At 40.8% G+C, this 16,952-nt stretch overlaps 1 protein-coding gene across 1 annotated transcript in view; it reads left to right on the forward strand.

The window, feature by feature from the left end:
- The window catches only part of LOC109036620 (probable G-protein coupled receptor Mth-like 1), a 138,147-nt gene extending 121,265 nt beyond the window's left edge, over positions 1–16,882 (forward strand). Inside the window, exons 4-6 of the mRNA XM_072300408.1 lie at positions 7,953–8,132; positions 11,670–11,813; positions 13,006–16,882. Coding sequence (XP_072156509.1) covers positions 7,953–8,132; positions 11,670–11,813; positions 13,006–13,342 — 661 coding nt within the window. The 3' untranslated portion in view covers positions 13,343–16,882. The remainder of the gene's footprint in view (positions 1–7,952; positions 8,133–11,669; positions 11,814–13,005) is intronic.
- The last annotated feature ends 70 nt before the right edge of the window (positions 16,883–16,952 follow it).

Genomic DNA, 16,952 nt, shown 5'->3' on the forward strand with positions numbered 1-16,952 from the left:
AAAAATGAAGTATGTCAGGAAGTCCGCTACGTCGCAAACCGAGATATGTGGTATGGGAGTTTCATCATCGATGTGGACTGTCTTTTGCAAATTTTGAACTACAATTTCTGACTCAATCTAGAAGCAACGTATGTACCATTAGTTTTCTATGCACACATGTGTTCTTACGGATGAGCCACAAATGGTAGGTCCAAATTGCAAAATATAGTCCATATATAATTAACTTTCCGTTTAAACTCTCTGAAATTGGGTCAATCCACTTGCTGTAATTTGCTTTCAAGTTCGATCATCTAGGACGAACTATTTTCTAAGATTTATTTTTGGAATTTCTGCTGGGCGGCATCAAAGCCTTCTCTTGTTTTCTACCCCCTTCTATTCCACCAGTTGCCTCCATCCCACCACCATTTATTTTATCTTTTACGGCTCGTGCATACCTTCCATACGAGGACGAGTTATAGCGCGTACAAGCGCGTTTATTGTTGCACTTAAGTGGTGTGATGTACTACAAAAATTCAGCACTGTAAACTGAGAATCTTCACCGGGGTCTATTCGAACGAAAGACGTGGGACCGGCGCGCGGCGTTGAAATTACACGGTGCATTTTCGAACTGAATCCGCAGCTATACTTCTGCATTGTCTCTCATCTTTTATTATTCCCTCGTAAATATCATAATTCACGCAATTTCGGTAAGTTCACGCCCTACAGGTACGCGGCTGGAATAGCCTATGCGTATGTATTTTTTTCTGACGGCAAATCAAAGCCCAGTGGGTGGATTATTGAAATTGATAGACAAACCGATAGATAAAGAAGACAAGGGATGGACCTAGAGGTTACAGAGCGATCCTATATTGGTTAAAATGGGTGGTCCCTATGGACTTACGGAGAAAATGTGCAGGGAGTGACACCCTTTCTTTCTCAATTCGAAGAGAAAGTTTTAAAAAAAATCATCTTTTGGCCTGAAGAATCGACCTTTACTCGAAAAATGCCCAGTTTTTATTCTCATAGGCAAACTTAGTTACAGAGTAAGTTGTCTCCACGAAATTGTCCGTTTCGTATTTTTATTAATTTCATTTTTTCGTCAAGCTTTCTCTCGCAGAAAAACATCTGTGGAAATAATCTAGAGGGGCACATCCTCATTTTAGGATTTACGCATTTTATAATCCGTTTTTAACTTAAGTTTGGGTTCTAAAGTGCAGGCGAAGTATGACCAGCGTAATCGGTTGTCTGCGAAAAAATCGCAGTGTGACTTGTGCCGATGCCAAAACATGTTTCTCTGCTCGTCGTTTCCTTCACTTTCGTCCACAGCGACGCGACTCTGCAAAGTGACTGTCATCATACGCATGTCGTCTGCTAGTTATGAAATATCGTATGAAAATACCCCAGCTCAGACGCGAGGCCGGATCAACCTGTCCCCCTCTCGACCCCCCTCGACCCCCCTCTTCCCCTCTCACGGGTTGGCCAGAGACCAACACTAACAGGTACTTCAATCCCAAGTTCAAAAACTCATAATTTTGCACTCACTTTCTATATAAAACATACAGAATAGCAAAACTATGAGGATTTTTACGGAGAATAGCCCACAAGTATCATTTCGCAAGGAAATTATTGAAATACAGTATTTCAGTTTGTACAGTATTCACTGAAAAATCCTTTTCTTGAGACTTCATTTTGACTCAAAGCGTCGTTTCTTGTTGAATTTTTTCTTCTTTTTTTTAGAGTTGAATTTGTGAGGATCTAACGTAAAGTCAGTTTTTTAGTCGCTTTAAGTCAAAATAATATCTCAAGAAAAATTCTCAAGGAGGGGGGTCTAGATGAAACTGGGTTTAATTGAACGCCCTCTACAAGAAGATCACGTGTCCTCTCTATCAATGAGAATTTTACTTTAGTTACGACGTACCTCCGCTCAAACTGAATGATTCGCATGCTGGACTCAAACACATCTCCACGAGGCAGACCATCGTGCAACTCTCTGCAGTCAGTGCCAATTACCACTCCAACCTCTATGTCCGTTCAAATTATCGAAACACATGCAAGGCACATTCCGCGCGGTTATTCCTGCCAAATCGATTTCAATTGAAGTGAAAAGCGATACACTCGTGCCCTGACGCTTTTGAGCTTCTCTGCCCAAGCGACCTGCGCCCGAACCAGCTAAATTATCCCTCAATTACTGAAATGGAGCAGAATAACTCCGATGGATTCATCCTATCTGTGCGAGAATAGCTCGGGAAGTAAAATTTCTCATAATGCACTCCTCGCATTTCGAGCTTGATTTGAACGGACAACGCTCAACGGAAAAATTGCGGCCGTAATTTAACTTGAGTTCTCCTCGCATACAGGGTGCTCCAGAAGACCCGCATCGCCCCTTTGACCTCTAGGGTTCTCGCCTTTTTTTCAGGGTGATCCCTTTGAAATTCTCGGGAGTCCCAAAAGCCTTTTCTTCTGACCTATGAGCACTTACCAAAATTGTATGCCTCTACTCAAATTTTTCAAAAGTTAGTGATGCCGGGTGCTTGTGGTACGGGACTCCGGAACACCCCATACGCGCACCATTACCGAAGGTCATACCAAAAAGTAGATAGGATTCCCTTCTTAGCCGCCGTTTCAATATTGCCGTGCTAAGTAACGCCGTATGAGCTTGCAGACGTTGCCAAGTCTTCTTCGATAAAATTCGATATTTCTAGGAAACTTGTGAATATTTTTCTTCCACCTTTTCATCGAATCAGGTATACCAGCAATGGAGGATTTGCACGCAAATTTGTTATTGCTTCATCTGAAAGTGCCTAAAGAGCTGATTTTTATAATTTTTTCGGCGATGGGAAATAGTATATAAATAGATTTAAAAGTAAGAAAATGCGCCGCCTGGTGAGGTCATCTGGCGGCATTTCCCATTTAAACGCATGTATTTTAGCAGATTAGATCATTTTTTCGTATCTCCTCCAATAATTGTTCAATTTATGAACCAAGGGTATCCTCGTGTTCAGCTCACTTGGTAGCGTCCATTCAAACATGGAATTCGTCAAATTTCAGACACCTGCAAATTCTCGCTTCAGCCTAAAGTACTTGAAAGTTTCGAAGACAAATCCTCAAGAATAAACACTTTATCGGAGAAATTTGGCAATATTTTGATGCTCTTACGATATTTTGCCCACATCAGGCAGAATAGCCTCGGCGTGTGTGTACGCAGTGGAGGCGCCAGCCGGGAAATTACTTACCCGATGCGGCAAACGCAATTAGTAAACTCCATGAACTAACGCGAGCGTGAATGTAATCAGACTTATTTTGTAGCGGTAAGTTAGTTGGATTAATTACTTCCAAAGTTGCTGTGCGCGCAGGCTAGAAGACACCCGTATTTCCTTTTTCAGTCCATGAGATACCTCATTCGTGGATATTGCTGTCTGAATATATAGCCTCATGATTCAGAGTGGTAATAAGAAATATAATCGCTGGAAATATGAGCATGAAGGCGCTTAAAAAACTGCACGGTTTATAGACATACATAGTCTGCAATCCAATAAAATCGCGCTCCGCACACTGCACCTTTCTAAGGTTATATGGTGATTATGCATATTAACCAACTCGGTCTCTCTATTTTTGCGAGTTCCACCTAGGTATTTATCACTTAGAGCAAGAGAACGTTTCGAAGAGGCTCCATTGTGAAATTTTTGCGGAAATTTTTCCCCAAAAATTGGCTACTTTTAACTCATTATCTGACGCAGTAAATCTTCTCCTTTTGGCGTTTGCCGGGTTTTTCATAGGAAAAAGAAGAAAAAAAGAAATAAATAAAGAAAGAATGGCCATAGTCTCGTATTTAGCGGAAAGTTAAACTAACGCATATTTATTATTGTGAAACGTTAATTTGTTATTGTGCAGATTGTGAAGCGAAGCGCTCATTGTGATTTTTAAGCCATTTTCTACAAGAAATGACTCTTCGTTTTACTTTGGCTGAAGTTTGCAACAGGTCCATTATCGGATGTTTCCACGCAACTCCGAGCGTCATCTCCGGCGAACTTGAACCTGGCCCTGAGGATCGGGCGGTTACCCCGATAATTGACGCGTGTCCCGTCGCGCTCTTGCAGATCCTGATCGTGACCCGCGGGGTTGTCATTGCGCAAGAATGAGTTCAGCGTTTCAGCCTCCTCGCTGCGCTGCGCCGCCACTCGTCTCGACGGCCGACGGCCTGTTTTGTCGGTCGCCCGCGCTTGTTTCTGGGTCACTGGTCCGGTCGCTCCGGCTGATCCGCCCGTTGTAATGTCACCTGTTGCGTGCAGCCTCTTCTACTGCCCCGCTGGCCAACTGCGTAACTTCAATTTGAATCACAAGTAGATCGAATACTGCCTTTTGCTTTGGAAGCGAGTGCAATTTTCTTGGAGAAAAAACTGTGGTTACAACACACGGAGAAATAAACTTCGTGCATGGGACCCGAAGTTGAGGTCATATGGATCTCTGAGGTTTTCTGATCACGCATCCGAAAACTTGAGGTCGAGCTGTCGAAGTTCGGGTCAAATATCGAGGCTCTTCGGTGTGTACCGGAGTATTTCAGACGTGTGACCCGAACCCTTCGGTATATATCGAAGTACCTCAGATGTCTGACTCGAACTTCGACAGCTGGACCTCAAGTTTTTAGATTCTTGATCCGAAAACTTCAGATATCCATATGACCTAAACTTCGGGTCCCACGCACGAAGTTTTTTTCCTTGTGCACAGTTGCCTCAACCAGAGAATACCGGGAAATGTCCAAGAATTCGGAAAGTCGGAGAAAACCTGCAGGGAGCTCTTAGCCTTTCCATTTTCAAATTGACCTCTCCATCTTAAAAACCCCCTTTTTTCTCAGAAATCTCACTCACAAATGTCATAAATATGACTTTTTATACATACGTATAGGTCGCTTTATAGCACTCCCTCGCGCTCTACGACACCTAGCCTCCACTGCTCTCTATCGAACCACAACAACCCTTGGGGCATTGAGCACCTCAACATTTCTGTTTCAATCCCCTCCCTCCAATTTCTCATTGGGCGCTCCATATGACTTTTTTATAGTTCTGTAAGTTTGATACTGCGATTTGGTAGAAAACTTGTGATTGATACAGGGATTTTACGGAAAACTCGTGAATTTGACCGCTGGTTGCAAAGAAAACGCGATTTTGTCAGCCTTCTCATTTAAAAACGTCGTTTTTGGTGCCTTCCCATTTTTACACAGATCGTAACGCGCGCGGTCGCGTGGTCGAGAGGTTTTTGGACCCCTGAAAACTTACAAATATCAAAGATTATGACAATAGGTCGGGAAAAATCCATTGAATCTCCTGTATTCGCTTTCTAAACGGGTTTGGCGCTTTGAACAACTATGTTTGCGTGAAAATTATTTCAAATGGAGTACGCCCGAAATCGGTCTGTAGAATATGTGTCAGTTGCGGTCGGAACTAGGTATAGTGCTTGGCCTGTTGCTTAGGGCAACCTAGAGGAGCTCGTAAGTCAAACTTGCAACCGTCAATTGGCTGCTAATCACAAGTTAAGTAGAGGTCTCTAGTTCTCCGCTCCCTCACTGTGGTACCTATGAGGGGCTTAGAGGACAAGGCGCATAAGTGCAGTTGTTGCTATTTCGAAAAATGCGTGTTTGAAGTTTCGATATTTCATGGATCCGTATGGCGGAAAAAAAGTTCAAACTGACTGTTTGATGTTCGAAAAATTGGAATTTTGGAGCAGATTTTTCGCAGAATATGCATTAAGGCTAGCTTTACTTGAAATCATAAATATTTCAATTTTTTCAAAGACTACACTTGTGCGCCTTGTCCTCCAAGCTCCTCATATGAGGTGGTGATCTTGATTTTTGGCTACCATGTATATACCGGGACTAGACTTCTCTTAAAAGGTCAAATTGCTTTATGTATGCTGCAACAAGAATTTCGAATTTTCTCATGTATTCTCCTCCATTTTTAAGTCTAAACTCCCAACTTTTACGTATAAATCCATGATATGACTTTTGAATCCAAATATCATTATTACTATGCAATTGTCAATTTTGTCAATGTTTTCAAGAGCCTGGACTCTAGATCCAAGCGACTTTTTTAACCAGGATCATAGTCGAAGTTTGGCACAATTGAAGCCTCTGTGCGATCTCGTGGCGTTTTTGCAGGTCTTAGTTTGTGCGTAGCCGGAGCGAGCGGCTCGACCTAAGCCTGTTGGTCGGCCCCGTCTTCGTGTCTGCTCCCTATGTTTAGCGTGCCCTTTCGTCCCCCTTGGAGGCTATTCCCGCTAGCGCTAGCCCACACAACTCTCCTACCACCTGCTCCACTCGATCAGAGGCCGGCCTTTTGCATGCCCTCATCACCGTGCTTTGATGAACCCTCATTCATCGACGCACAGTGAGCAAAACATCGAAAAGATTGCACATGCTGTTCAAACCTTAAAAGCTATTTTTTTCGTATTAGAACACAATTTAGAAGTTTTATAGTGTCAGTGTTTGAAACTCACAGGCGCCAACGCGCCTAATGTGCCTAAGAAATCGGTCATGGCGCCTAAAAAATGAAGGCTCTGCGCCAACGTGGCCCCTCTAAATCCCCCCCTCCCACAAAAATCCTAATTTTTCTGTTGGGTGATTTTTTTAAATTTCAACGCACGGCCGGATTCAGACTTTTCAGTAAATTCGCCGCGATATGTTGGCAAAACGTCAATTTGGCCCCTGAAAAATTTTCAATGGCCCCTAAAAATCGAGCTTGATGGGCCACATGGCTCCTGAAACACAAAGGTGAGTTTCGAACACTAACAGTAATTCTACTGGTTTTCTCATGAATTGACTGCAAGACGTACCTCTTAAACTTTTGATTTTTACGAAATAAACTTCAAAATTTGCGGCTCTAGTGAATAATTTGAAGTCCGCCGTTTTCTTATGGGTCCATCCATTGTGCGACGCCGCGCGGAGCGAATCAAGATGTTAACTATCGGCCTGAATCTGCAGTACGTTTGTAGATTGGAAATCCTAGAAAATGGAGCGCCTGCAATTTCATAGAATTTTCAATGTAATCAACCGACCATGCATCACATTTTTCGAGAAAGAAGGTCCGTCTTAAGAGGCACATGCAACAATTGCGCCCTCGCCCAGAGCGCCAATATATCTAGCGTTTCTTTTATTATTATTGTTTTTTTAATTTATTTAACAGCCGCGAATGGCTATAGTTTTATTCCTATGATAAAATTTCGTACGGTCAAACACATTGGCGTGGTTGGCACCCAGTGTAGCGCAACGGGATGAAGCGAAAGAAGTCTTTTCTAATTCAAAGAGAATCAGTTTAACCATCGATTACGAAATAACTTTTGTTTGATTAAAAAAAAAAAAAAAAAAAAAACCTTCATTTTTCTGATTTGAAAAAGACGGAACGAACATTTTTTGAGCAAAGTCAACTTCTATCTTTAAGTAAAAAATATTTAATTGAGACGAAAGCAAATTCCTTCAAATCGATTAAAAATGTTTTTTTTCCTATGTGCGGAAAAAGTAATGGCAACGCCTTTGATGCAACCATTCGAGCTCATAAGATGTGCTTGATGCATGCACACGAAAATGAAGGCGCTCCAGCGATTCTAACTCGAGCGGTAGTGGTACGCAGAGGGACTTTATTTATCACAGGATGCGTTGTTTTATATGATACATAAAAAAAGCGTTCTGTCGCTGCAATTCTGTCGATATTGATTGGTTCATTATGTAAACATAGCCCTAAAATTCCATCGAGTGGTATCGGTACTTAGTGGTATTTTGTACGCATTTTTTTTTATTCTTATGAGTACTACGTGACAATGAAATGCAATATTGTTAGGAATTTCCTACTTTTTCAGCCTTTTTAACTTACATCCTAAAATTTTGGTTCGACGTTATGTTTTCGGGTGTCTTTGAAACATACAATCCTTATTTTTAGTGAGTGAATTAAAAAAAGATTCTAATTTGATGATGTTATCTGTTGCAGGGATCTAAGGCCGACGAGTCTGGATATCGGGCAGGAGACGTGTCGACTTCGCTTTTACGAGCTTTACGCCTGGGGAGGACCCTTGCTCATCGCCGGTGTAGCGGCAGTCATGGACCGAATCCCTGAAGTCACTCACACCACTCTCATCAAGCCTAGGTTTGGCGAGGCTCGCTGTTGGTTCTAACGGAAGCTTTCTCAATCTTTCCGCAATGACCACGTGGACTAGATACAAAATGCATTCTGATAAAAAAAAAAAAAAAAAAAAAAAAAAAAAAAAAAAAAAAAAAAAAAAAAAAAAATACAAATTAAGCATTCTGATAAATGGACTGCATTTTGCAATTTGGAGCTATAAATTCTGGCTCATCCGAAAAAACACTTATGTGCGTGGGAAGCTAATGGCACATACGTTGTTTTTAAACCGGGCCGGAATTTATAGTTCCTAATTGCAAAATGTAGTCCAAATGTCCTTAATCAGAATTTCACGTAAAACACGATTCTTGAATCAAAAATTACTGAAATAAACTCTTAACTACAGGGCCGGATTTACCTACTTGCCGCCCATGGGCCGCCTGTATTTTGCCGCCCCCTTCTCATTCGTTTTGAAACATCAATAAAAACCATTAAGTGAACATGCCGGAGGGGGAGAGGAGGAGTGCGTAAGACGCGTTAAATCGTGATGGACACATTTTTTGCGAAAGCCCTGTCAACACTACCAGCAAAAGTTCACGAAACTTTGCGCGAAAGTTAAGTCTCGTAAACCTATCACGGTGTGAACAACGACTTCTATTTATGAGAAATGAACGAAATAATTATGAAAGAACAAACATAGATGGTGGTTTAATAATCTTAACGTCCGCCGCGCCGTGCTGACCTCACTATGTTTTGCGCAATGCGTGAAGTATTCCTACAGTCGTGTAGGCGCTATGCGTCTCACGCCGACTGCTGCGGACCGCACTGTGTTTAAAGCAATGCGTGAAGTATTCATGCAGTCTTGTAGGCGCTATGCGTTTCACGCCGACCGCTGTTGACCGTGCTGTGTTTGACGCAATGCGTGAAGTATTCATGCAGTTTTGTAGGCGCTAATATGTGTTACGTGCCGACCGCCGCGTCGAGGGCTTCTCCTTTTCATGTGAAGTCTTCGTTATTAGTGATCTCTGCGCCGCGCCGTTCCAGGCCAAATTGCGTGTTTGGTTTCTCTCTTAACTCGACTAATTCAAGGTGCTGTTTCTTGTATCACCGAAAGACGACAAAATTAGAAATTTCCATACCTTTACTCTCAGGAAATGAGAGACTTTATGGCCTTTTCTAGTTCGTGATTTTTTTCTAAATCCGATTTTTTTTTATACCTACATCTGAAAAAATTTCAAAATTGCCGCCCCCTATATTTGCCGCCATCGGCCGCGGCCCATGTGGCCACTCCCTAAATCTGGCCCTGCTTAACTATGATATTAACGTTTTAATTTTACATTGGTAACGTAAAATTTGAATGGGTCAGTCGCGCTAGTCACAAAATCGTGTTTTGATGCTTGATTCTTGTAGATAAGCTCAAAATAATAAATTTTGTCTACACCGCAACTTTCTACGTTCAATAATAACTTAGATACCGTCCTTTGAAAAGTCGAGTTTTTAGACGTCATCTACCGCGGTAGTGACACTCTTGGTTCCTTCCACCTTGCTTTCGTCCGAGTTTCACGTTGAACAACCAGTAAAAATGTGCGTATCGCTGACTGATGAAAGTCCAAGGCGGAAGAAAGCAAGGATGTCACTACCGCGGTGGATGACTTCAAAAACCCAACTTTTAAAGGGCAATATCTCGGTTATTATTGAACGTCGAAAGATGCGGTTTGGACAGCTCTTATTATTCTTAGCTAATCTACAAGAATCGAGCATCAAAACACGATTTTGTGACCAGCGCAACTGACCCATTGCCCGGTCACAAGAAACACAATACTCTACGTGAGTTAAATCGCGCACTTCAGCGGTTTTGGCAGGCTTCTCAATCAAACATTGTTCTTTCCCCTCCCCCCCCCCTTTATTTTTCAAAGTGTAAACAATTTGCCATAGCTGAGCCAAAGCGTTAAGATTGAGATTGCCATATTTTCGTTTCGCAGAGACTGCAACGGTAACGTTTAGTTTGTGATCTGACGCACGTAGACCATTGTGTTTTTATGAGCGGGAGGCTTGAATTTACTCGTCAAGAAACTTGAAATATCTTGGTTAGGTGTCAATTTCAGTGATTTTCGTTGCACAAATCGTATTTTACGTTAAATTTTGGTTAAGAAACATGTATCAGAATGCTGTACTTTGTACCTTGTCTAGTGGTCCATTTGCACCTTGGGTCAGCCATGAACATTTTGTCATGCCTGAAAATCAAGACATAAATCGCTCTTGCTGTAACTTGGTTCCTCTCTGTGAAATTCGGTCCATACGATGTCTAGATAAATAATTCTCGAGACCAGAAACCCGATGACAGCCTCCTAGATGAGGGGTTTTTATTTGCTTATTTATGTTTATTACGGATTCTATCGTGTAGTTCTGAGTGGTGTGAATCGTTTCGAAATTTTTGGACGAACATCATAGGCCCTGCAATCCTAGTCCGGTTTTTAGACAGCGCTGCTTTTCTGGGAAAGAACCGTCGAAAAAAGCGAAACCGGAGAAGGTCGCTGAGTAAAATACTGCCCGTTGAATGGCAGCTAACTAGAATATTCATTAATTCCCGCGCGTATCGTCGAGTAATATCTGGGGTTGGGTCGAACGTTTCAGCGTTACGTCGCACAGTGGATGAAATTGATAGGAGAGGTCGGACAAAATTTGGAAACTTTGAAAGCTTATAACTCCGTTTTTACAAAACTTTGAAATTTTAAAAGTGGTTCCATTGGTTTCCTCGTGAAATTTTCTTCCAGTAACATCCCTTAAAGTGTATAATGTGACGAATTAAATATCAAAATTTGCAGTTTTAGCCAAAAATTTTATGTCCGACCTCTCCTAACAGCTCGTTCCATTGTGCGACGGGTGTTAACGAGACCATCCTCGCTTTTTCACGAAAATATATGATATTTTTGTTCGATCTGACAACGTATTGTTGGGTGATCACACGATTCTCTCTTGCGACTCTTCTGATTTGTGTTGATTGGTGGCCATCAGTCCACCACCGAGGCAGTGAGCCTTCAGCTTTCAAGCGGCCGGCCATCTGTTTCTGTCGCCATCTCGGCGATTTCATTGAAACGAGGTTCCCTTTTTTGAGAACTCCCGTTTCGGAAACTTGATTAAGCTTTCGCCACACCCTACGTTGCCTCATTTACTGTTCTTGAATATGGTATCTGCAGATGTAGTGACGTCACATTATTTTGTAAAAAAATTAACATCTTTAGGGAACGGAACATACCATAACAGGCATTAAAAAGTGATTTGCCATTCACCAGTATTCTTAATTATTCAAGCAAAGAAAAACAGTTCATTCTCCGATTTGTGGCAACTGTGAATATATACTATTAACTCTTTTACCCCTAACTCTTTTTTTCCTCACACTCTAATTTGACCTAACTGAAAAAAGTAACTCTAAGTAACCTCAAAGTACCCATCAACACGGAAATGTCTAAGAGTTTATAGGACTCAGGGAAATTTTAATACTTCATATACTACTTCAATACTACTTTCGTTGGATTTTTTGCTCTGATTAGAACTATCGGTTCAAGTTTTGATTTTCTTTTTTTTCTGTGCAGGCGACGCTGAGATTTTGGCCTACTTCTACGCTCCGATTGGGATACTGCTCGTTTTGAACCTGACGTTGTTCTTGCTGACTGCTAGGGAGTTGACATGCGGTTTGTGGCGGACGGAGGTCGTAAAGTCGACGACAGAAAGGTGAGTTGTGGTTGTGAGTTATTTACGCAGTAGGCACTGCACTTGGAATGCAATGGCACTTGTGCATGATTGATGGACTGAAGTCGGCAAAAACTTTTTGCACAGTTATTGATTCATGGAGAGGATTAGTAAGATCCTAGACTAGAATTATAATGTGAGTGCAATAGTGCATTATTGCGATAAAATGCAATAGTTGCGAATTCATGCAATGATCAATGTCAATCAAAAAGTACGACCCCTCCGTTGCCATGAGCTGCTCATGCTTAAGTAGGCGATTGCAATGAAAATACTGAAATTAAATTTTGATTTAATGCAATGAAATCGCAGCTTTGCTACCATTAAACTGCAACATTTTTTACATCATTTAGTCGATTAAGGCAGATTTTAAACGATCGATAAGATGAACTCCGTGTATCAGAGGGATAGGCACTTTGCAATTCAAAGAGAAATTACAACTTATTTCAAAGTTAATGCAATGAATTCCAACAAAAAGCGCCCCTTCAATTTTTAGATATGCAACATACACAACACTCCGATGCAGGAGCAGTAACATTACAGAGTAATGCAATAATTCATAGACTTGTTCTTCCATTTTTTGTTATTATACATATTTTATCCTGCTCCCTCATCTCTTTTTACTTAAATCCCTTTTTCCTCATACTTTTCCGATACTTCTTCTTTTAGGTAGTCTTCTCCTTCTATCCTTCATCTTCCTTCTCTGCCTCCTCCTCTTCCTCTTCCTCTTTCTTTTCTACTTCCTCCTCTCCCTCCTCCTCCTCCTCCTCCAACTCCTCCTCCTCCTCCTCCTTCTCTTCCTCTTCCTCCTCCTCTACCTCCTCCTCCTCCTCCTCCCTTTCCTCCTCCTTCTCCTCCTCCTGCTCCTCCTGCTCCTGCTCTTGCTCCTGCTCTTGCTCTTGCTCTTGCTCTTGCTCTTGCTCTTGCTCTTGCTTTTGCTCCTCCTGCTCCTCCTCCTGCTCATCCTACTTATCCTGCTCCTACTGCTCCTGCTCCACCATCTCCTCCTTTTCCTCCTCCCAATCTTCTTCTTCCTTTCCTTCTATCCTGATTTCTTTTTAATCATCTCCTTCTCCCTATTTCTAGAGCGTCCTCACCTGACTTATGACTTCGCTCTGAATCCATCAAACGAGGGTTAACGCGTGCAAAAATTCACTTTCCGTCTTTCGTGTTTCAGGGCGACGCTGAGCCGAGTGTGCCTGAAGCTGGTGATCGTCATGGGCGTGACGTGGATCGTGGACATAATCTCGTGGGTGGTCGGGGGGCCGCAGTACATCTGGTACGCGACGGACATCATGAACGCCCTCCAAGGCGTCTTCATCTTCATCGTCGTCGGGTGCCAGCCCCAGGTCTGGGCGGCCGTCAAGCGGCTCTGGTGCTTCAAGAAGCTCCCGTGGTGCTTCCGCGAGCTCCCCTCCGAGACCGGCAACGTCCGATCCTCGTCCTCGCACGCCACCCCCTCGATCGTCAACGACCACTCCACCACCAAACCCGTCTCCGAGACCCTTTGTTAGTTCCTTCGCTCCTCCGCGGGGTCGCCCCCCGGATCGCGCCCTTTCATATTTTGACTTCCGCCATGGACGAGTTCTTTCGGATACTCAATGACAGAGCCACTCCTCAGCCGGTGTTCATGCCGATATATTTCCACACTCGGGGTCATTTCTGATTCGATTATTTTATTGACGAAAAAATGAATTTGAAAAAAATTCCCGGATGGTTAAAAGAGCGTAAACTATTTCGTGATGTTTGTAAAAGTTTCGCATTTTCAGACGACTGAAACCAATGTTTTTGTATTCATCGTAATCAGTCGTCGCTATCATCGCGTAGTTGTTGGCACTCTTTTTTTCAGCTCCCTTTTCACTCGAATTAATGATTTTTATCACAAGAGCTCATTGTCTCATCCTTCTTTTAAAAAAATTATCTTAAGTATCATGGCTTACCTTGTGTGGAATAAATGGCATCCATCCACTAAAGAGGAATCTTTTTTAGGAGATTGTAATCACTGAAGTCGACTTTACTTCAGCATGTCCAACGAAGTTTGTTTATTTTAGATTTGATGTTTCTTGACGTTCTTAAAATGCTTGTATCGACTCGGCGAGATAACTCGGATAATTTTAATTCATTTACTGTCTCTCAAAGAGCTCACTTATCGTAACATTTTTACCTTCTCGCTCCCCTAGTTTTCTATCGAGGATTATAAAGAGCTTCCACCCCTAAGAGTGGAATCCCACCGTTCTTTTAATATAAGAACGAAGTAGTGGACAGTGAAGTCACCACCCCCACGGTATACATGAGGTGGGCAATCGTACGTACATTTTCTTTACGAGTTATCTTGCCGTTCTTAAATCGATCTTATTGACAACTGACTTATTCCAACACGGATTTTTGTATTTCCTTCAATCCTCGACTTATTTATTTCCTTCCGGATTGAAGGACATTAGAAACCGCTAGACTTGCTTGTTTGTTGGAGCTAGTTAGGACAGAAATTAAGTGTTTTGACCTTTAGCAGAGCCTCGACTGTTGTGCATAGTTACATGTGATTTTACCGCTTGATGTTAACCTGTTAAAGCTGCGCTTGTGTGACGCTTTCACCATTGTCCCCCTTTTTTGCCCATATTTCCTGTAAAAAAATGAGTGGAGGCCAGTTTTTTTTTTCCTAATGGTGTTTCAAGAAGCGCTTCTTATTATGATATGACTTGTTTTAAAAAAATTATACTCGTATGCGTCTTCATCACGATCTGGCCTCTAGTTCAAGTTAACTAAAGTTACTAGTAAACTAGTAAACTAAGTTCAAGTCCTTTTTCCGATTGTTAAGATACTATCTCCTTTATTTCATGGCCGAAGGGGGACACTGTTGCTCGCGCCACAACAGAACTGCTATTGTATTTTTATTTATTAACGTATTTATGTTTGTTTTTATTAATTTATGAGCCCCTGTACATACTGTAATTTTTACAGTTTAAGTATTACTTAAATTAGGCCTGAATTGACTGATTATTTTTAATTGTACATATTTTTGTTTTATGTGATGTAAAATTTAATTGTGTTAATCTCCTTAATTGTTCCTCGAATTTCCGAGTCGAATATTCCAGCATTTACCGTACTCACTTACTTACACTCTACCTTCCCCCGCCTTTACCGTGCGCTCTCCCATATTTGAAAATGCTGAGTCGATCGCGAAAAATATTGAAAAATTAAGGCACTGTGGTATTATATCTGTTCCAAACCCAAAATATCATTTATCTCGACGGTTTTCAACTCCGCAAAGTTCCCGCACGTTTTTATTTTAATGCATGATGATGCACCTGCGTCCATTTTTAACTCGCGGAAATCATAGTATCTCTTTTCCTGTCTGAAAAATCGTGCGCAATTATCCCTTGCTTTTCTTCCAAAATAAGAAAGTCGCAGTAGTAATTTTGACCTCACCATCGACTATCGAAATTACTGTTTTTAGTTTCATTATATCAATAATGCTCAAATTAGGAACTGTGATCTTATTGTGCCTTTTGCGTTAGTGTCATCAGGATCCGAAATACACATGTTTTCCTTAGATTTGTGTTGTTTGATGATTCTGTCACATACTCATCAGGTAGACTAGGGCAATTTCGGAGATTTTCTTGCTGTAACTATGCTTAAAATACTGTACATATTGTGCATTTTTTCTAGTAATTTAACTTCGCGTATTTGTTTTCTCTTTAACTTCAGTTCCTGGTTTTCTGCATTTTAGTTACCCAAAGTAGCCTCAGGTTTAATCCGCTTCAATGGAAAATGGGTGGGGGTCATTTTTACCCTTAACAGCTACTGACGTACCCTCAGCAACTTGAGTGAAACCTAAGTTGCTTCAAAAATGATTTTAACAATTATATGACTTAAAATCTGCCCCTTATTCCCAAAAAAATACCTTTTAGCATTGGGTTTACTCGGTGGCATTGTGAATTAATGTCCCCTAATCATACATTCTTGAAAATTGCTTCTTATAAATATGCGTAATTAACGTTTCTAAGTGTCAAGTAATAACCTGGTGATTAGATTAACCTAGGTAAGCTCAAGGAGGAATCAATCTTAGAGTCACCTTAAATGGCCGCAAGCACGCACGTTTTAAATTATTGTTGAACTTTAAGGAAATCGCATGTTTTTCTAATCTTGTTGTTTAATCATTTAGTTTACGTGCGTTTTACTATTAAATGTCAACACGTTTAAAAATAATTTTAAAGGTCTCTCCTTTTAGGACCGAAAGGAACCGTGTTATTTTAATTTAATTGTATACATTACCTTGTGAATACTGCACATCATTTAATGGATACATGTAGGAGCCTATGTTAATTTGTATTTTTATTTATACGCAGTGCTCCATTAAGTGTATATTCATTTTGATAGACTCTGTACAAATCAGCTGTAAAGAAACATATTTTTATGCAGATACAATTAATGCAAGTACAAACGAATTATCATGGATTCTTCATCTGTTGTCAGACTTAGTTACTGAAAAATATGTTCCGTGTGTCCTTTTTTAGAGCTGTTCATGGAATTTTCAATGATTTTACATAATTTTTTTTAAATTGTCAATAACTAGAGCAGATTTTGCCTTTTAGTACTTTCTACTCAACTACTACCGTATTTAAATTTTAAACGATTTTGTAATGAATTATCTAACGTTCTAAAAATGAATAAGTGAAATAGTTCAAATATATTTTTACATTTCTCTCTGCATGAATTATATAGCCATATTTTCTTATTCTTTTATTTTTGTAATCATGTCAGGTGCATTATGTCAACGTAAACGAAGAAAAAAATGTATAGCTATCAACGAACACATCACATCGAGTTAATCTTATAATACAAAACCGTTTTTTCTCTCTCTTTCTTATTTATTTTAATCGATTGCTTTGCTCCCTTGAATATTAATTATCATATTTTGATTGATCGCTGATTGTGTCTGCGCTAAATTGGCCACGCATTTATTGTGTTTCTATGTTGTTACATTTTGATGAAATTATTTATTATCTCTTGCCAAATAATAAAAATAATAAAAACTAAGTGTATTTTAATGTAAACGTGTGTTTTTCTTTACTTTAATCAGTTACTCTACGATCACATACCTCGTTGCGCTGCGCCGTGAACTGT

Source organism: Bemisia tabaci, chromosome 5 (assembly GCF_918797505.1).
Source record: "Bemisia tabaci chromosome 5, PGI_BMITA_v3".
NCBI classification, from domain to species: Eukaryota; Metazoa; Arthropoda; class Insecta; order Hemiptera; family Aleyrodidae; genus Bemisia; species Bemisia tabaci.